Raw genomic sequence first — 22,197 nt, forward strand, 5'->3', positions numbered from 1 at the left:
ACACGCTGGGTTTTCCGGTGTATTTACAATGCTGCAGAGTTCAGTCAGGTGGTCCCCAACTCCCCATGCAGCTAGACAGCAGAGTCCAGTCAGGTGGTCCCCATGCAGCTAGACAAAGACCCATTATAACTACCTTCAATCTTTTAATGATTGAAGGTAATCACAATCAGTCCTTATTTGTCCCAGAGGGATATTCAATTTCACAAGCCTGATTGACAAACAAAACATAACAAAATACAATACATAGTCCCCATGCAGAGTACACAAACGACGTTGTGTGTGTGTGTGTGTGTGTGTGTGTGTGTGTGTGTGGGCGTGCTGTATCTTATGTGGACATAAATAAATGATTAAAATGTGTGCGTGTGCAGGAGAACCTGTTGCAGTCCGTCCTTCCGGTCTACATCTCCATGAAGATGAAGCTGGCCATCATGGAGCGTCTTCAGGACTGCAAGGACAAGGAGGAGCAGCAGAGGCTGGTCAAAGACAACAACTTCCACAGTCTCTATGTGAAGAGACACGAGAATGTCAGGTAGAGTAGCACCAACCCGCCTGTCTCTTAACCTCTCCAAATAGAATGTCAGGTAGAGTAGCACCAACCCTCTCTTAACCTCCCCAAATAGAATGTCAGGTAGAGTAGCACCAACCCTCTCTTAACCTCCCCAAATAGAATGTCAGGTAGAGTAGCAGCAACCCTCTCTTAACCTCTCCAAATAGAATGTCAGGTAGAGTAGCACCAACCCGCCTGTCTCTTAACCTCTCCAAATAGAATGTCAGGTAGAGTAGCACCAACCCTCTCTATACCTCCCCAAATGTCAGGTAGAGTAGCACCAACCCTCTCTTAACCTCCCCAAATAGAATGTCAGGTAGAGTAGCACCAACCCGCCTGTCTCTTAACCTCCTCAAATAGAATGTCAGGTAGAGTAGCACCAACCCTCTCTTAACCTCCCCAAATAGAATGTCAGGTAGAGTAGCACCAACCCGCCTGTCTCTTAACCTCCCCAAATAGAATGTCAGGTAGAGTAGCACCAACCCTCTCTTAACCTCTCCAAATAGAATGTCAGTTAGAGTAGCACCAACCCTCTCTTAACCTCCCCAAATAGAATGTCAAGTAGAGTAGCAGCAACCCTCTCTTAACCTCTCCAAATAGAATGTCAGGTAGAGTAGCACCAACCCTCTCTTAACCTCTCCAAATAGAATGTCAGGTAGAGTAGCACCAACCCTCTCTTAACCTCTCCAAATAGAATGTCAGGTAGAGTAGCACCAACCCTCTCTTAACCTCCCCAAATAGAATGTCAGGTAGAGTAGCTCTCTTAAACCTCCCCACATTTAATTTGGCAATTCATTGTCACACAAATAATTGCAGTCTTAACGATTTAACAGTTTGACTGGTTTAAACGCATAACCCGCATTTTAATCAACCCCCCTTCACTGCCGAGATTGTCGTATTACCTTTAGAGCATACGCTGAATTATTTGGGCTTTTAATCCGCGAAAATCCAGCGAAAAAAGGTCCCTCGGTTTGTTGTGATTCGATCGCACCACCTGCCATCTTGGTGCACCCGGAAGACGCAGCACAGGACCCGTCTCCATGAGGCGTTGTACCCCATTCATTTGCATTGGCCTCAATTTCCCAGAAGCCCTAGCAGCCCACAGCATGTGACGATTTCTGGTTTCGTCATCAAAACGAAACCATCTCGTCTCCAGCTCCGCGGCAAAGACAGAGTTTATTTTTATTTATTACAATACGGCGGATTAAACGCATAAAACAAAAGGCGGGTATGTCGTATATTGCGACAGGAACCTGGAGTATACCATTCCTGGCAGTAAAACTGTTTAATTGTGTTTTTTATTTGGCATTGAACTGGCACGCTGCCCAGAAAGGGACTGACACGTATAGAGGCATGGCTTTAATGCATAATCTTAGTCGTATTTTTCAGCAATAACAACTTCAAAGACATGTTTCAGGGACCTCAGAGACCTGCATTAACTTGTTGAAAAGGACTGTTTTAAAGGGAAGCTTTTGGTGGCTTCTCTCATTAGTGATGCATGGGTCAAAATAACCTACAATTCTTGTGGTTGAATTAAATTTCCATCTCTCCAAATTAATCTGAAATATAGGAAAGAAAGGAATATAGCCCAAACCATGAAACCATTCTGACTATTCTCTTGGTACCTTGCCTTTAAGTTTGGGTCTCTTACAGTATATTTAATTAATTTAATGTCCTCAATTTCCCTTAAATATCATGCATTCTTTCACCTGGAGCCCCATGTGGCTTTCGTCTGACCTATCCTCACTGTCTTCAGTTTGTTTTTCCCTCTGTCCCATGCATTGTGTTTTCACAACGAAGCCAGGTCAAGTTCTGCTCTCGTTATTGAATTAATTAAATGTCCCGTCTGTCGATCTGCTGCATAAGTACAATAGCTCTAGTCATTATTGTGGAAACCTGGGTTTCAATTGTACTTTTTATTATACATCAACCCATAAAAAAATTAAGAAACAGTGGTTGGAAAAATACTCACATTTTACATAACGTAATAGCAGATCTACTATTGTACTACTGTACATTTAAGCGCCTTTCAAAACAAATGTTACAAGGTGCTGTACCAGTGTTGTTTTCGTCAGGACTGACGATAACGTAAATGACGACGTCAACGCCCCTTTTTCCAGGACTAAGACGGACTAAAACTAAAGACACTCAAATAATTCGGGACAAGACTGACGCTGACGAGCTAATTAGCTCTGTTTGACGCGATGACGATGACGAGACGTGTTTGTGTTATCGCTGACAAGACGAGGGTAGACGAACATGTTAGTGGATTGACGAACAAAGTTTTAAATGCATGAAAATGTTCGCCAATAATGTCACTGCTCTCGCCTCTAGTCTATCCTCCTTTCCTTGTTGGTCACGCCCATCTGCATGCAAGCACATTGCACACACACACACACCGTCCCATTTCGACTCCGTGTTTTCTTCAGACAATAACATCACCAGACTGGGGGAAGCCAAGCCGCTGCAGATCACTTTGCTTGTCCCCGTGGATTGGAAATAGGATTTAAAGGGCTATCCGATGATAGCGTGGATTACAGCACAGTTGTGTGCAATTATTCAACAAAGAATTGACATATCAACGCGCCTCGTCAAGACTCCAGTATCGGCTCAATGCGAAACATGTTGCACCTAGCCTAGCCTGGAAGCTAACGTCAATCAACAACAGTAGCTCTGGTCGATAGCGTAGTTAGGACTCAGGAGTTCTATGGTACTTAATTTGATCCTTTCCCCTCACTCACACCCGCGGAAGTGCAGGCTGTGCAGCCCCTCGTTTTTAACATAAAAAAAGATGTGAAAGCCTACTTTCCTCCTTCTAACACTATGGATCAGAGCTAATGTTATTCCAACTCCCAGTAGCAGTTCAAGTACCCGACCAGATGACATGGTTTCTAATTCTAACTAAACGGTTATGGCCAAATAAAATGTAAAATCTCCTATGGCTGTTACTGTATGTCCACGGAAGAAACACAGAGGTGTTTTCTTATGGTCAACTCATGTCACATATTTGCTGCAAACTGGACTAAAACCTTTTACTAAAATGACTAAAACTGACTAAAACCCTTAGGAGTTTCCGTCAACTAAAACTATCAAGGATAGAAATGACTAAGACTGACTAAGACTAATTAAGCATTTTTCCAAATGACTAAGACTGACTAAGACTAATTAAGCATTTTTCCAAAAGACTAAGACTGACTAAATCTAAAAAATGCCTGCCAAAAACAACACTGTGCTGTACAATATATAAAATGAAATAAAACAAGCGTATAATTGTGTTGGTAGCAGGCTAGCAGCACAGCACAGAGCTACTTGAAGTACTGGGGGTTTATTCATTTAGAACATGTTGACAGGTGTGTTGCCTTACCCTGACCTTTTGCAGATGGCTCTTGCTCACACAGAATAAAGGTTTTTTTTGTTCTCTCTCTCTCTCTCTTTTCAGTAATTTCCAGTGAGGTTTGGTACCCTGTCTGCCTTATACCTAGTGGAATAATATAATGGGTAGTAGATGCCATTAGCACAGTGATATTCTCTGTCCATTAAATGGTGACATTCAATTAACCATTCTTTCCCTCAGGGCTTACACCAGCAATGAAATGTAATAATGCTGCGGTCGCTGGGCGCAAACCTCTTATCTCCATATTTCAACTCTTTCATGTGTTTTTCTATAAGTTTACACTCTACTCTGCACTACAGTCTCGCACAAAATGTGACGTGTTGTGAGGCAAATATCCACTCACAACTTGGGGGAAATGGGCTCCTTTATCCGCCTATAGAGAGGTCTCGCTCTGTCAGCGTACGGTTGGTGTTATATTAAGCCTCACAATACATAGGTGTGGAATGATAGCTTGCATCTCTGATCCATCCCTGTTATTATGCCCGGCAGGGCTGTCATTAGCTCTGTTGCCTGAGTGTCAGGAAGCACCTGGCTGTTGTCAGCCAGCCCGTCAGTGGAATAGGTCAAGCGTCTGTCTGTCTGTCTGTCTGTCTGTCTGTCTGTCAGACAGACGGTGGAATAGGTCGAGCTGTATACCTCTGTCTATCTGACAGAGGTATCTGTCTCTGATGAATTGAAATAACTGGTGTTCCATTCCGTGAGAAGTCCAAGTCACACCTGCCTTGGGTTATGTGACAGTGGTGGAAAAAGTATTCAGTTTGTTTTTAATTAAGCAGAAGTAACAATACTGCAATACAACATTGTCTTGAGTAAAAATATAAAAAATATACCAACATCTTTTGAAAGATCTTCAAGCTCACGACACGTCACATTGTGACGAGTTGTGAGCTTGTAGAAGTTTAAATAGGGCTGAAGTGGTTAGTGTGTTAGTTTTGTAATGGTAATTAAAATCTACAAAGTAACCAGCAACTAAAGTTTTTAAATTATGAGAGTACAATATTTGTCTCTGAGATGTAGTGGAGTAGAAGTAAAGTAAAAAGTAAAAAAGTAAAAAAAAAAAATCATCTTTTTTTTAAATACTATAATTTTTTTATCCCAAGATTTTGTAACACATTTTTCACCCAGTGCCAATTGCCTAACTGTAATCGTGGGCACTGCTCTCCCTCTGCCAACCTGGGGAGAACTCCAAACTGAGCTCATGCTTCCTTCAATTCATGAGGAGTGAGCAAGCCGCTTCGTATCACCTGACAGGGTGGAGTTTCCCCGATAGGACGTAACGCGTGTACATGTTATTCCAACCAGTTATTTTCCACTTCATCAGGGGGAGGCACTATAGAGACCAGGAGGTATTTTTGAGTGGTGCAACCACTCCAAGGAACAACAATGTCCGTGATGTTAACCTATGTGACTATGTATGTGACTATGAGTACCAGTAGTGGCAAAAGTGGTGCTGTTGTGCCAGAAACAGAGAGAGGGAGATAGTGCTGCACTGTTGCCTGCTAATGAGAGAAAGAGAGAGGGGCAGGGGGAGAGGGGAGTTGCACCACTCAGTTCACACAGGTGTGGTTGTTTTCACCACTGACTATTAAAAATCTTTTTTTCTTCTATGAATACAGGTGTGAGCCTTGATGTTTCTACTTAGCCCACCTGTGTGCTTCTTCTTGGGAACAGAGGGCTTTTCTGTGTTTCATTCCTGTCATGTTATTTGTCTCCTCCAGTATCCTGTATGCTGATATAGTGGGCTTCACGCGACTGGCCAGCGACTGTTCACCCAAGGAGCTGGTCATTATGCTCAACGAGCTGTTTGGAAAGTTTGACCAGATTGCCAAGGTGAGTTTGTTGAAGCTTCCCCAATAGATTCTGAGGTTGATTATTTAAGGGCCACTTCAACTCTTTTGCAACCAGAGCTTATTTTACTGATGTTTAGGACACAATAATCACTTTCCTGTGTGTACTATTTTGGTCATGAACATGGCGTTTGTTGGAAAGTGCGCTTCGTTTGGCAGGTGTGAAGCTTAATTCGAATCCTAATGCGCATCAAAGAACCGCATTCTACTCCGCCAAAAAACTGAGGTTTCGCTCGAGTGCGGATCACTGCAGGTGTGAATGCAATCGCATTAAACATAGGGAGTGAATGTACAGTACCAATGTCAGATGAATAAGTTGGAATTTGGTACACAATAATTATTACGCAGCGACGCATAAAGATGACCCGTGGACACACGTCGTCTAATGAAGAGATAGAAGCCCTTATTGCAATATGGCCAGACCATCATACAGATACAGGCTTATATGCTGAAGGCGATTAGGTTCCATCGCACATTTGCACAATGTTGCAGGTTGTATAAAGTGTTTACTACAAGTTAGTAAAGTTGTAGAAGACATCCATTATTGCGCACGCACACACGCACACACGCACGCACACACCCACACACGCATGCACACACACACACACACACACACACACACCCACGCACGCACACACGCACACACCCACGCACGCATGCACACACACACACACACACACACGTCCAGTCCCTGACGATACACACTGCAACCACGTTACCATCACTTTACGTCCTAAAGTCCTAACTATCTCTCAAAGTATATATATTTTTAACACAAATATTTCACTGTGTAGTTTATGAATTGAACACATTGATAAGGTCCCTGCTGCGTTTCCAATTGCTGCGGTTATACAGCGCAGTGTGAAGGCTAACCGCAGCAAATTAAATATGGAAGAATCCCAATTTCTCCGCCCATTCACATCGAGTCTACAGAAGTATTAGGTGGGAATGTTACCTTAGTCAGTCAGCGTGACACGTTTAAAACATGTTTAAAACTAGTGGAGAAGAGATCTAGTAGAATTAAAAGACTTAAAACTACATTAAAAGACTATGACTAAAACTAAATCAAAAGTGGCTGTGAAAATCAACAATGCAGGTTAATGGGGGGCAAATATCTCACAACGGGTAAGGGCTAGCAATAATAACTGGGAAAACGTATGCCTAATCAATGTGTGTTTTTTTTCTTCGTCCTTGTATTGCTATGCCTATTCTAGGAGAACGAGTGCATGAGGATAAAGATCCTGGGCGACTGCTACTACTGTGTGTCTGGGTTGCCAGTGTCACTGCCCAAACACGCCAAGAACTGTGTGAAGATGGGCCTTGATATGTGTGAGGCTATCAAGTGAGTTTAGTCGATGTCACAGCTGTAGAGAGAGACACACACACACACACACACACACACACACACACACACACACACACACACACACACACACACACACACACACACACACACACACACACACAGGTCTTCTTAAGCTGGCCAGTGGCTAAGTTAATGGACATTACTTTCTTCGCTCAATCGTTCTTCTCTTCCTTCTTTTCTACGCGTCTGTACCATGGCAGTCTGCCTCTCCTCACGAGTCACTACATCCACTATGGCCTCCATTCCTATCCTCTGTCTCAGATCTCCTCACTACATCCACTATGGCCTCCATTCCCATCCTCTGTCTCAGATCTCCTCACTACATCCACTATGGCCTCCATTCCCATCCTCTGTCTCAGATCTCCTCACTACATCCACTATGGCCTCCACTCCTATCCTCTGTCTCAGATCTCCTCACTACATCCACTATGGCCTCCATTCCCATCCTCTGTCTCAGATCTCCTCACTACATCCACTATGGCCTCCATTCCCATCCTCTGTCTCAGATCTCCTCACTACATCCACTATGGCCTCCATTCCCATCCTCTGTCTCAGATCTCCTCACTACATCCACTATGGCCTCCATTCCCATCCTCTGTCTCAGATCTCCTCACTACATCCATGCACTATGGCCTCCACTCCTATCCTCTGTCTCAGATCTCCTCACTACATCCACTATGGCCTCCATTCCCATCCTCTGTCTCAGATCTCCTCACTACATCCACTATGGCCTCCATTCCCATCCTCTGTCTCAGATCTCCTCACTACATCCACTATGGCCTCCATTCCCATTACATCCTCTGTCTCAGATCTCCTCACTACATCCACTATGGCCTCCATTCCCATCCTCTGTCTCAGATCTCCTCACTACATCCACTATGGCCTCCACTCCCATCCTCTCTCAGCTCTGCACTGCTCTTTTTCTCCCTCAGTGAGAATCAGCTTTATTGTCACATCACATTTGTGCATAGTTCCCATCGTGTTATTTTCCCAAGAAACAAAGAAAGGGAAGAAGCTTGTTCTACACACAGACAGCACACTCGTAGGGTCTCTCTTATCTTATTTACAAACGGCACAGCCGTAGGGTCTTATGTCCAGGCTGTACAGCCGTACAACCAAGTGGTCTCTTTTCTATAAGGCATTGCCCATCTGATCATCCTCATCTCTGCATCACTTCTGACGCAGGCAGAGTACACTTGACCTTTCATTTTCAGGGAATGACAGAATGATAGAATGAATAATACCATTAATAAATAATAATATTATTTGAAAGCAAAATAAAATCACATGAGTTTAATGATATTGTCATTAAACTCATGTGATTTTATTTTGCTTTAGGCCACGTTGAAATGTGCTACATTCATACTACTGAGTCGTGCAAACATTATTACAGTTGGCTTGGAGAGTATTGTGATTTTGATGACAAATTATTAAGTCTTGATAACGGCCCTCTGAACATATCCACCTTGTTTACCTTCACGTGTAGCCTAGAAACGGATGCTGCCAGCTGTAGTAACAAGGTAGCTTTGCTTTCTAATGATAATCATCACTATCTCCAATGATGGAACTTTGCCCTCATTCATACCTACTGTATGACTGCAGTACACCAGTGCCATTATCTCTTGGTTAGAGCACGCACGCACACACGCACACACACTCACATGCTGTGTCTGATGGTCAGGCAGGTGCGGGAGGCCACAGGAGTGGACATCAACATGAGAGTGGGCGTGCACTCCGGAAACGTCCTCTGTGGGGTGATTGGCCTTCGCAAGTGGCAGTTTGACGTGTGGTCACATGACGTCACCCTGGCCAATCACATGGAGTCTGGAGGCTTGCCGGGGTATGTATAGCAAACACTTGCATAGTCTAACAGCGATACGATAATGTATCACGATACATGGTTGACGATGCGATACATGGCCGATATTGGTTCATTCATGGCGATACGATTCAATGATTTGAAATCGATACAGTAACTAACATGAAATCTGTGTGAGACATGTGGATATAGCAGGTTTTTTAAGGGAAACATTTATCTCTGGCAAATACATGGGACAAATTTTGAACACATTATGGACAAACCTGCACTTTAACATGAACACAGAATACACACATTTATCGATGGACCAAGTGTAGCAATATGGAATGGAAAAGTAATTAAACCCCTCTTTTATTTTTTTTCTTCTTAAAATTGCTAAATACAATGCACAACTTAAGTGCTTTGATACTGATTATTCACGTTTCAAAACAATACGATACAATACAAAGTGAAACGATATGATATTTTGAGTTCATTTCGATTTCATTGTGATTTTCACTCTATTTTTCCATGCGGTTACTATATCGTTACACCCCTAATAGTCTGTGTAGCCTAAGTATAGTAAATACTCAAGATTTCAAAGTTGAAACTACAAAGTACATTCAGACATTGTCCGGAATCTTCAAAACAATAATACAAAAAACTATCTATTGTAGAATGGATATTTTCAGTGTTTTTGGTTAAATCATAATATACAGTATAGGTCCAAAGAGTCCCTTCCTATGAATGTGTCAAAAGTGCAATATTTCTATTTGAAATGTTCACAAAAAATAATATTCACAAAAATGTGCTTCAGTACTGTACTTAACCCATTCTGACCGGGCACCCATTTTGGGGTTAGCATCATGTTATGCTTTACCTATTGAAAAATAGCAGATCTACAAGCTCATATCGCGCCACCGAGTGGCGCGATACGAGCTTGTAGGTCTGCTATTTTTGAAAAATCGAAGAACGACTGACATTTTTTAGAATCTGATCTCAGGTCAGAATGGATTCATCAGACCAGTGTGTGTCCAGTGGAAACCTCATATGAATCTGATCTCAGGTCAGAATGGGTTAAGTAAATGTACTTTAAGTGTCCAGTGTCCACCACTGCATCTAACCCACTCCATGTGATGGAAGTGTTTGTAAACGTTAAAAAAACAAAAATTGTTCAAGGATGTATTGTAAAGACAGATACAGAAACTTCCATATAAGGGCATAAAAGGGACAGACTGATTTAAAATAAATACAAAATATAGTTTACTACTACTACTACTACAACTAGAAAGAGGCAATTCTGGGAAATTGCAAAGTGTGATTGCCTACATCGCACCCGTCGAAAATGGAATCGCTTTTGGCTCCGCGTTGATGAAGCCACCCTCGACACGCGATTCAGATTTGGGATGGATCGGACATTCCGTGCGCGATTTTTCGTGAAATAGGCCCCTCCCACTAACTTCGGAAGAGGATTACGATCGAACGATACAGAAGATCTAAATTCTGACTGTGCTGTTTTAATCGGATAGGTCCGGAGATCATGTGTAGCGATTTTTTGTGAGATTTGGACAAAATCTGTAGGTGGAGGAGCAAAAATGTGTTTTGAACAAAATTCAAAAAGGCGGGAAATCTATCTAGACGCAAATGGGGAGATGCGTCATGACCCAAGGAATCCAGGGAAAAAATTAAAGATTTTACGACCTACGGTTCAAGAGTTATACCCCAAAACGTAAAGTTGGCTGTTATAGCGCCACCATGAGGCCGACCGGTATACTTCTAAGGTAATTCATTTTAGTAATTATGATTAATCTCTCCTCCAAGTCTTGTAAGTATAGCCCTTACGGTCTCAGACGAAAAAATACTTGAAAGTGAGTTTTTGCATTTTCCCATTTTCCCATTCATGTCTATGTGGAAATTCTAATTAATTCATATCAATTAAATTATCCAACAAATGTCTTAGCAAAATACAAGCACACGATTCCCGATGTAGCCCGTCGTTTTGACATATGGCTCGAGTGTGGGAGGAGTAGCACGTCAAAATAAACAGAGCAGTAAAGCAATAGTATGATTGCCCTCAGGGCAATCACTCACACTAATTATTTGAACACTTTTTAGTTAGTTTGTAGATTTTGATTATTATTACAAAACATGCATTAACCACTGACTCCAGCCCTATCAAAGGATTCCTATACAGTTTTCAGTCAGTAAAAGGTTTGTTCCTGTGTGTCATGTTGTCGTGCAGGCGGGTCCACATCACAGAGGCCACCCTGAAGCACCTGAACAAGGCCTACGAGGTGGAGGAAGGCAACGGACACCTGAGGGACACCTACCTGAAGGAGCTCAGTGACGTCCGCACCTACCTGGTCATCGACCCGCGGGTGAGTGACCTGTCTCCATCTGCATGTTAACACCTACCTGGTCATCGACCCGCAGGTGAGTGACCTGTCTCCATCTGCATGTTAACACATTCTGACCTTCTACATCCTGACAGTTTTCTGAAAAAGCTATGTTTCTATGTCAGTCGTTCTTCGATTTTTCAAAAATAGCAGACCTACAAGCTCATAGCGCGCCACTCGGTGGCGCTCTATGAGCTTGTAGATCTGCTATTTTTCAATAGCTAAAGCATAACATAATGCTAACACCAAAAGGGGTTCCCGCCCAAAATGGGTACTAGGATGCTAAAGACGTGTCCGCTCGTCCTCTCAGATAAAACCGCGGGGTGCCTCAGACGTGTGGACCTTTTTAATGGTATAAAACGCCTTGCTCGTTCGTCCCAGAGCTGTTTTGCTGCGAGCACAGCCATTCACTTCCTACTTTACAGGCCAACAATCTTCCTTCTTTCCTTCCTTCATTCTCTCTAAATCTACGGCGCTGTCCGTGGTTTTGATCAGAATGGCGATGTTCTGTCCTAATTTATGACTTCATCATGCATCTTGGAATAACAACGCTTCTAAAGAGAGAGCAGATTTATGAGCGCGAGGTAAAAGCCTAATGGAAGGTTTCACCTCCCGGTTTTGTGGGGAAATGGCAAAAATAGTGTCCGTCATCCCCCTCTATTGAAAATACCATACTGTCATCGTACCATCATGTCATATAAGAGCTGTGTTCCAAAAACAAACACTTGAATCCAGCGATTCTGTCAGGTATGTGACTGACCCAGGGCATTAGGACCATAGATACTGTATATATAAAGGCTATTGATTGATTGAAATATTTATTAACAGTTTGCAGAATTACAGTACATTCCAAGCACAACTCAATGCAAAGACTGTTAACTGTGAGTGGACGGCCCAATAAAGCATTACACTTGTTTACAAGAGGGTCCACCTGGTTCAATTCATCAAAACATTTACAGACGTACAAATAGACATTTCTATATAGCCAAAGAAAAGAACAGGAATTCAACATAAAAGATTAGATGACTAAATGACTCGCCCGCACTGCTGGCCAATGGAGAGCAACGTCGCCACATGGCGGCCATCTTGTTACAGTCAGATCACTCATAACATTGTAGCTATGGTAATGGTGCATGTACTTTTTAAATAACTAATAAATAATAACTTGCTACATTTTCAAATGATTTTCAAGCGGGTTCCATTTGTTATAAACGTCAGAGATGACCGTTTGTCAATCGGTCAAAATTTTTGCAACCATAGAACGTACCAGAGAAGTTGACTGTTGCAAGATGGCCGCCAGTGAACTCCACTGTAGACTCCACCTTGCACCATCTAGCCTCATATAACAATGATATTTCTATCATATCTGATATATCTATCGGTCTATTCGGTTCTGTGCGAACAATTAAGTGTCTGCTGCGTCCTCAGTCTAAGGATCCGTCGCTGAACAGCCGCAGCGTTCCCAAGCCCCGGGTCAACGACGGTCTGAAGATGCGTGCGTCGGTCCGCATGACGCGCTACCTGGAGTCCTGGGGGGCCGTGAAGCCCTTCGCCCACCTGCAGAGCCGCGAGGGCTTCACCACAGACAGCATGGTCAACGGCAAGATGCGCTGCTGCAAGGTGAGTCAGAGTATACACTATGCCTGTCTGTTTGACTGTATGGAAGCATATGTCCTAACTGTCGGGCACAAACCTCCCATCTCTTGTTTTTTTTACTTTGTACATTTCTTAAATAAATCAGTGCTATTGAACACCCTTTACGCCTGTGTGTGGGTTTTACAAATATTTAACCAATGAAAGGATTAAAAAGCACTTCTGACTAAACCTTCTACTAATTCCTCAAACTGTCGGTCAAACCACCTAACTCCAATTCAGGGTTCATTCTATTCATTCTATTCATTCTAATCACATACGTCACACACCCACACATACAGTATCACAGACTCGCACGTGACACACACACACACACACACACACACACACACACGCACACACACACACACACATTTGAAATGTTTATTTACATAATGAGAAGTACAGGAATACCTTGTACAAAGTACATAAACACTGCCAGTGCAGTTTGACAGTGGGAGAGCAGCCAGTTACAAGGTGCATGGACGGCAAAGCATTGTTACATACAGTACAGCTGACATGTCGGACACAGGGCAGCAGATTGAGCGGCTTCCTATAATGGCTGAAACTGAGCAGTACCTCGCTAACTGCTTGGCTCTCCTTTTGGAAAGGCCGGCCATGTGTAAGCCCCTCACAACCAACTTATGCGCATGCCCTAGGCTGCCAAAGATAAAAACTAAAAGTTTACATCTATAGCCTAGCTGTGAGATGGTCTACACTAGCTGCTGATACTTCAGCACTTTGGTTAGAAAAGCTTCTTTCAGGCTATAGTCAAAGGTACAGCCGACCTCGAGAATGAACACCTCTATGGTTTTCACTTACAATGACATCAGGGGTGTTAGCTGAAATGTTACACACACACACACACACACACACACACACACACACACACACACACACACACACACACACACACACCTCTTTGTAAAATGCACATTAAATCAATTGTATCTGATGAGAGGTATTCCTTTCTCTCTCTCTCTCTCTCTCTCTCTCTCTCTCTCTCTCTCTCTCTCTCTCTCTCTCTCTCTCTCTCTCAGGATATTCCTCTGCGTCCTGCTCCTTATACCAATAAGATCAGTGAGAGGTAAGGAAGGAACATCAATGCCGACTCCACTCACTTCAACAACTATTTAAAAAAAAGTGTTTAAAAAAAAAAGGCGCTAGAGTGCTCGAATGTCCTTGGTGATTGGCATCCATCCAAGGTTCGGATGTCACTTGTGATTTTGCCGCATCGCTCGCGGCATGTTAACGTTTCTGGCGAAATATCGTTACAATGGTGGTCTCCTGGCTGGGAAACAGGAAATGAACATAAAAAAATGTAATCCCCCTGGCAGGGCTTACCTCTGCTGCTACCTAGCGCGGCAACGCTAGAGTTAATAATTATGCTACGGACCCGCTGGATTTTCTTTCTTTTTTATCGGTGTGTGTGGTTTTCCAGGAAGAGGCTACTTGTATGTTAGCGTGGGGTCACACGACCGCAAGATTATTCACAGGCATCCGTAGCTGAATGGCCAGAGAGAGGCCATGGTCACTGTTTTGACCCTGGCTCGCTCATGACATCTACTGCAGTGTTTCTCAATGTTTTCCGAAAATAGCTAGCAGCACGGCACAAAGTGACATGCTCTGAGCTTATACATCTGCTATTTTTGAATAGGCAATGTATTTGGATAAAGAGGTTAAAATGATTGCGATGCTATTTCAACTACTTTAGTGGTGTTTCTTAATTCAGTTAAACAAAAAGTTACACACTGTGCATTTTTGTATTCATTTTAGCAGTGAGACCAGTGTCTCTGATGTCATGGACACTGGGCTCACTTCCTTCCTGGAATACAATTCCCATAATGCTTTGGTGCACTGCTCCTCCTTATGGATAGGGGGAGGGCTGTCTTACTGAGACAACATGTAGTCCAAGAAAGCTTAGAGAAGGAAAAGACACCAACGTCATGGTGTCACGTGACTGGACGCACGGGCTGCGCCATGACACCCCACCACGCCCCCTTGTGCCAAACTCACACAGGAAGTTCGATGAATACATTGCAGTGGATGGGAGCCCACTGGACATCTTGTAAACAAACATTATTTATGAACGATAGCGACCTTTGTCATATAATCGGTCCAGGAATATAATAGAAGACATATCACAGATTGTTTTCCGACTGGGTGTTTTTCGACTTGCTAACTGTTTAATTGTATTCAGGAATTTAAAGAGCACAGAGTACGGCTCTGGGCTGCATGGTCTTAACCTGACTCCGCCAGCTGGTGACAGTATTGGGTTCACAATCCTGCCTTCAAAAACCCATATGCCTATATTGTTTTTAATTCATCAACATTACAAACTAAATAACGCTTTAAAAATGTTGAGAATAAAGGATTTTGCAATATTACAAGTCAGTGGTGTTCACTAAAGTAAAAGTTGCCTAGCAGTATCACAATGTAACATGCTCTACATTCTACAAGTGGTTAAGTTTCAGAATAAATACGCAAATTAACAGTAGCCTTAGGACCAACCTGCCTAGTATAATACAACAGTAGTTTTAAGTAGTACAACATAATAGTAGTCTAGTAATAACTAATAATTGTAGTGAAAGTATAATATTTGCATGTGAAATGTAGAGGTATAAATATTAAACGATTTAAGTGTCATGTGTCCCTCAAAATATAGTAGGCATAGGCATACCTTATTAAAGAAGTTAATGCTTGCTCTATCAACTCCAGACATTGCCTTTATATTCACTTTCAAGTTAAATATGAATGAATGACTGGCTAAATGAAATTGTACTGGTACCACGGAACGTGACACGCACGCATGTGCGTGCATGTGCGCATCGCGGCATGCACACAGAACAGCTGCATAGCCTAAGCCTAAAACACAAAAGTAGACTTAAAATGGTCAGACAAACATCCTTACTGCACACTAGCCAAACTAAAAGGTTTGCTTTGGACGAATATATCTGTAACTGTTTCTTTGATGGAGGAGAATACCACACAGCAGCAGTAGCCTACTGGAGCCATAGCAGTCCACACTGCTGTTAAAGTCAAGTGTGCATGGCATGCTTACCGGCTACGTGCGCTCACAGTCACAGTCACCGATCAGGTATAAACAGTTAAAGCTATGTTGTTATGCAAAGTAGTGGCTATTTGAATTCGGCACCTTTACACAGTGTGAAAATAGGGGGAGGTGGGCGCCAGTAAACCTAGACCACTGGGTACTTGGTGGTGACTTTAAGACAGTAGAAAGTAATGTGTGATGTTATGTTACAGAAGCGTTTATTTTACAATGGTCTCAATCATTCAGAAAGTGTTGTATTATACTAGGCAGGTTGGTCCTAAGGCTACTGTTAATTTGCGTATTTATTCTGAAACTTAACCACTTGTAGAATGTAGAGCATGTTACATTGTGATACTGCTAGGCAACTTTTACTTTAGTGAACACCACTGACTTGTAATATTGCAAAATCCTTTATTCTCAACATTTTTAAAGCGTTATTTAGTTTGTAATGTTGATGAATTAAAAACAATATAGGCATATGGGTTTTTGAAGGCAGGATTGTGAACCCAATACTGTCACCAGCTGGCGGAGTCAGGTTAAGACCATGCAGCCCAGAGCCGTACTCTGTGCTCTTTAAATTCCTGGATACAATTAAACAGTTAGCAAGTCGAAAAACACCCAGTCGGAAAACAATCTGTGATATGTCTTCTATTATATTCCTGGACCGATTATATGACAAAGGTCGCTATCGTTCATAAATAATGTTTGTTTACAAGATGTCCAGTGGGCTCCCATCCACTGCAATGTATTCATCAAACTTCCTGTGTGAGTTTGGCACAAGGGGGCGTGGTGGGGTGTCATGGCGCAGCCCGTGCGTCCAGTCACGTGACACCATGACGTTGGTGTCTTTTCCTTCTTTAAGCTTTCTTGATGTAGTCCAGGAAGTAAGTGAGCCCAGTGTCCATCAGAGAAACTGGGCTCACGGCTAAATCTAAAACCACATATTACACACACACTCTCCAATTAGCCCATTATAAATAAAGAAATAAAGAAAATGTAATTCTATTATGCATGTCATGTGCATGTCATCACCTGCACACCAGATTAGAGGAATTTCCAAAATATGGATTAAAAGAAAAAAAAACTAAAACATTGTCTTAACATCCCTGGCAATCAGTGCATAATTGGATTCATCTCGTCTTAACGTCCCTGGCAATTAAACTCTAAGACAGAGCCCTGGTCACCATTAAAAGTTCTATGACCTCAGTTCTACCCAAGTTTAGATAGAAGTCTGATTCATTCTTGGATGCAGGACTGTATGTGTTAACACTGTTCATGCAACATCTGCTAGTTACAGTACAGTGACATCACCATGAGTAAATAACACATAAAGTTATGGCCCAAAGCTAAGCTTTTACACAACATTGTGTAAAAGCGCCTGGCTTTCTCATTGTCCTTCAAAGCGGACAAGCGGTTGTGTGTGAGTGCCAGCAGACTGGGATGGGGAAATGAAAAAATTATCCTTTTTTTAAAAGTCTGAGCTGTGGTGGTCGGTGGACAACAGAGGCTTTTTAGAGAGACGTTTATATGAGAAAATTAGCTTTATGAGAGCTGCCGCATTGCATCATCTTCACTTGTCATGTTCTTTTGACATCACAAAAATCTCTTTGGGCCAAAAATCTTGGCTCTTTGGGTCAACATGTGCCTGAGTTGATAGTGTGAATTATGTTTGAACCACTGAAGCCCTATTTAAAAATACCAGATCTACAGCCACACAATGCGTTGCATAAGGCATATCATTACATGCCAAAAATAAGGATCCCAGAGTTAAATGCTTAATAAAAGTATGCAGGAGTATATATACTGTATATCTCTGCTGTCTGCGGGGAAAAAACACCTAACTCCAGGAAATAAAAAAACATCCAGCTCAAGTAGAGTTAAAGTTTAAGTCAAAGTCGTACGATTTGTCACACACGTTACCGCAGTTAAATTTGTTCTCCGCATTTGACCCATCTGATTGGGTGAAAACATCCTACCTCCATTGAATCAATCACTTTTTATTATTTCCATTGGTTCAATCGTTTTTAACCATGCAACACATGGGTGTTCGATAGCATTATTTTTTGTGAAAAAAATTTGAGTTAGGTGGTTTCTTCTGGACCGCAACGAATATAAAAGAATGGAAAAGGTCAATGCATAGTTTCATAATGTATGACGAGAATGAAAGAATGTGTAACATAAAATGTTTCATAACGAACCTTTCATAATGAAATTGTTTAAGCACTTAAACCCCAGATGTTGGAGTCCCGCAGGGTTCTATACTAGTTACTTTTCTGCTTTCAATCGTCATTACGGCGTGTGGTGAGCTTCTCCATCTGCTATTTCTTTGAAAGTTTTCCCAGAATACGGATGCTGACATAATATTGTCCAAAACTGTTACTTTTCAGGATTCAAATTAAAACAATCTGCTGCCTACTTTTGATGCTATTGTGTGACGCAGTAGTGTGATCACGCAGGGCATTAATTTACGGGGGGAAAAAAGTAAAACTATGGAGATAAGAGGTTTCTACCCGACAGCAACAATATACGCATAGAAACCAAACAATTCACGGTGAGTGAACAATACAAGCGATAGTGAGCCAGGATAGGAACACATGGCTCATCACGTGTGTGATGGAGGTGAAGGTACAGAGTGTTGATGTGTGTGTGTCTGTGTGTGTGTGTGTGTGTGTGTGTGTGTGTGTGTGTGTGTGTGTGTGTGTGTGTGTGTGTGTGTGTCTGTGTCTGTGTCTGTGTCTGTGCGTGCACGTGCGCGTGCGCTTCGGTCTCCTCACAGCTTTGATGAGTCGGTAGAGGAGCCGTTCTCATTGCCCGCTCCTCCCTTCAGTTCCTATAAGTGAGTGAGTGAGTGAGTGGGGGTTTCCTCCTCTCCTTTGGGGTGTTTAGAGTGTGACTCTCAACCGCTTTGGCTTGTGACCTCCCAAACCCACCTCTACCACCTTTAGTTTTTTGCAAAGAGATTCAACAAAGGGATTTTGTGTAGGGAGAGTGGACCAAGTGTAGTATAGGATAGGGTCTAAGGGGTTAACTCACCTCATTGACTGGGATTCAAAATCATTTTTTAAAGTTTTTTTAGTACCTAAAAAGTCTGTCTACTGTATTTCCACCAATATTTTGTTTACCTATTATGGTCACATTTCTAGCAGCCTCTGGGAGGTCGCGACCCATGGGGTTGAGAAGCACACAGCCTTGCAGTTTGAACACTAACCCCCCCCGCCCCCATCAGTTTGAACTAGCACTCTACCGTAGTTCTCTCCTCCTGTGTTTCCGCTGTCTAGAAGTAACAGGGTTATCCTGGGATGTCTGTAACTGCAGCGTACAGTAGAGCTCTTCACAGGTCCAAAAATATGGTCCCGAACCCGAAATGGATCTGTGAAATTTGATCAGATTCCGACCCGTTCTGAAAACATTTTCAAATAAGAAAACCAAACCTGAGTCCGAGATCCGGTTATCTCCGAGATTCCGAGAGACCTGACGAGTAATCAATGATTGTACGCCGGTGTTTTCAAATCAGCCTGGTAAGTGGTATTCCCGCCCTGTGGGATACAGAGCCGATTCCGACCCGGCTCCGAGTTATCATGATAAAACACAGATCCGACCCATGCAGATCTAGGGTCCTCTCGGGTATTTTCGGAATCGGGGGGGCCCTTGAAGAGCTGTAGCTGTGCTGTACCACCTTCTACTACTCACTGAGGTTAGGCCTGTCACCGTTATGACATTTCACTTGACAGTTACAGTCGCTGCTGTCCACAGTAGGTGTTTTATGAGCGGAGGGGCGCTTTTGATGTCATCATGTCCATAGCGTTCACATGAAGCACTTAAACACCCACAAGGTTCAAACCGATCAACCGTTGCTGTGTTTGAATGTCCTGATCTATGTTATTAGCATAAATAGCTTAGCTGAAACATTATTTCTCATGGAAACACCAACTTGTCATGGTTGTCAGACACAGCCAGGAGGATCAAAAGAGCAGCGCTCCTCTTCAAACGAACTGTTTCCAGCGTGAAGCTCCCAGGACGCTGTGCCAAAAAACACTGGTCGTCGGGAGCTCTGAAGCCATTGCATAGACAAAGAAATATGGACGAAGGGAACTGTAACGTAACCCATTGGTACTTTGAGTTTGTACAGACCCATTTGGAAGCCACTTTTTTGGCGAATTCAAAATCGCCATCCAACACCATGCAACATGCAACAGCAGCCAGGGCGGCTCGTCACTTGGTAGAACTAGTAGAAGCCATAGAAACATAGTCTTTTTTCTTTTGTTTTTCCAATTAGCATGATATGCCCATTAATGAAAAGAAATATGATAAAGTAGGGTTACGTTATCATATTTATTTTTTTAATTAATGGGACCATACTTTACTAAATGCATATCATGGCAATTGAAAAAAGACTTTAAGCGAGCAATTGAAAACGTAAAGTATTTATGAAAATGTTTAGGTAAACATAAGTACAAAGTCCGGCCAAAACCTCATTCACTTGGAGTAAAAAGTCTTCTGCAGCGAGCAGGAGGAGAAATAGCGACATCTGCAGGGCCATTAAATGGAACTGCATGCTGATAATGACTTCGAATTTGGCCTCAGATGCAATGGAGCTTCCTTGCCACCTGGCACTGCCGCAAAATAACGCTGGGCGTCTGCAGCGATGGAGCGTGATGCTCGGGCGCTGGGACAAGGAGCACCAGCACGCAGTAGTGTTTTTCCACTACTGCGTGCTGCGTACTCACAGTTTGTACTTGAGTAAAAGTATCAATACTGCAATTTAGAAATACTTGTTACAAGTAAGTCCGGAATAAAACAAATAAAGGGTTAACTCACTCTTGTCATCCTGAGTGCGATCCATCACTTTTGTAAATGATATTGGTCTAAATCAGATATCGCATCAGAAGAGTCAGAACGCGTTATTCTTGTGGTGGTCACTACAAGTATAGTAATGCAAACACACACACACACGCACCTCTTCCTTTTTCCCCACTAACGCTCAGAATGATCTAACTGGTTGCCTCCTCCTGCCTGCACAGTACAGCACCCTACTGGACCTCAATAACCTGCATGACTTCTGCTGGACTCCCCGTAGCATTGGACCCCGGTCAGCTTGTCTGTCTGTCCATCTGCTGGACTCCCCATAGCATTCGACCCCGGTCAGCTTGTCTGTCTGTCCTTCCGTCTAACTGTCTGTTTGCTTTCCGGGTGGAAACAGGAACAAGTCCCAGAAGAGTCGTTTTGACGAGGAGCTCCACAACGAGATGACCACCACCATTGATGAGCTCAGCAGCAAGTAGGTTCACTTAGCGACTGTTTGTCACCATAGAAACCCCAGCCTAGGCCTGATTAGGTAAATTCCCAACACCTGCTAAATCCTCCAAACCTGTATCTTGATTGGAATCAATCTCCACTCACACTCAGTCACTCACACTCCTCTCAGTCATGCAGCTACACAGACACATCTAGCCTGGGCACCATTTCATTTCGGTATATGATCCGGGCTGGAGCCGGATGATATGCTTACGTCATGTTGTAGGCAATGGTTTGCCTACAACAAACAGGAAGCTGTTTGTTCCTTCCTGTTTGAATACAAGCAATAAAAGCTCTCCGAGGCGGTGGAAAGCCTGGTGAGGCGAGGTTAAGACACATCCCAGGCACACTTTGGTAGGCCTATAGAGCGTCGCAGTCCCTCCCCCTTTCAGAACAACGAGTGGCCCAGGAAATAAATCCCAATGCATTTGTCCCGTAGGCATTTCTTAAAGTATGTATTTAAAGATTGTTACGCCGCGGACAAAGCCAACTTGGATCGTGACAAATCATGACAATGAACACAATGTTTTGGGCCGATCAAATAATTTATAAGAAGAAAAACAAAACAAATAGTGTTGTCTCCTGCCTTTATTTTCTTCTTTTTAATGATTTGATCGGCCCAAAATATTGTGTTCACTGTCATGATTTGTCACGATCCGAGTTGGCTTTGTCCGCGGCGTAACCGTCTTTAAATAAATACTTTAAGAAATGCCTATGAGGAAAATGAACGGCGATTTCTTTTCCGGGTCTCTCGAGGGGGCGGGACTGCGACGCTCTATAGCCCTGTCCTGTTTGGATGACAATATTGCCTTTCCAACAGATTTTCATAAAAAAATATATATATATATATATCTTATATCGATTATGAAT

General features: G+C 42.8%; 1 protein-coding gene across 2 annotated transcripts in view; it reads left to right on the plus strand.

The window, feature by feature from the left end:
* Positions 1-22,197, plus strand: part of adcy7 (adenylate cyclase 7) — a gene marked incomplete at its 5' end in the record, with an annotated part of 60,835 nt that overhangs the window by 12,674 nt on the left and 25,964 nt on the right. Inside the window, 9 exons of one of the 2 annotated variants that reach the window (XM_080761197.1) lie at positions 369-529; positions 5,660-5,771; positions 7,003-7,130; positions 8,836-8,994; positions 11,195-11,330; positions 12,777-12,968; positions 14,021-14,067; positions 18,809-18,868; positions 21,233-21,310. In XM_080761197.1, coding sequence (XP_080617323.1) covers positions 369-529; positions 5,660-5,771; positions 7,003-7,130; positions 8,836-8,994; positions 11,195-11,330; positions 12,777-12,968; positions 14,021-14,067; positions 18,809-18,868; positions 21,233-21,310 — 1,073 coding nt within the window. The remainder of the gene's footprint in view (positions 1-368; positions 530-5,659; positions 5,772-7,002; positions 7,131-8,835; positions 8,995-11,194; positions 11,331-12,776; positions 12,969-14,020; positions 14,068-18,808; positions 18,869-21,232; positions 21,311-22,197) is intronic. The other variant, XM_080761198.1, reaches the window with a different exon arrangement.

The sequence above is a fragment of the Protomyctophum bolini genome (assembly GCF_963924005.1).
Source record: "Protomyctophum bolini genome assembly, chromosome: 1".
Classification (NCBI taxonomy): domain Eukaryota; kingdom Metazoa; phylum Chordata; class Actinopteri; order Myctophiformes; family Myctophidae; genus Protomyctophum; species Protomyctophum bolini.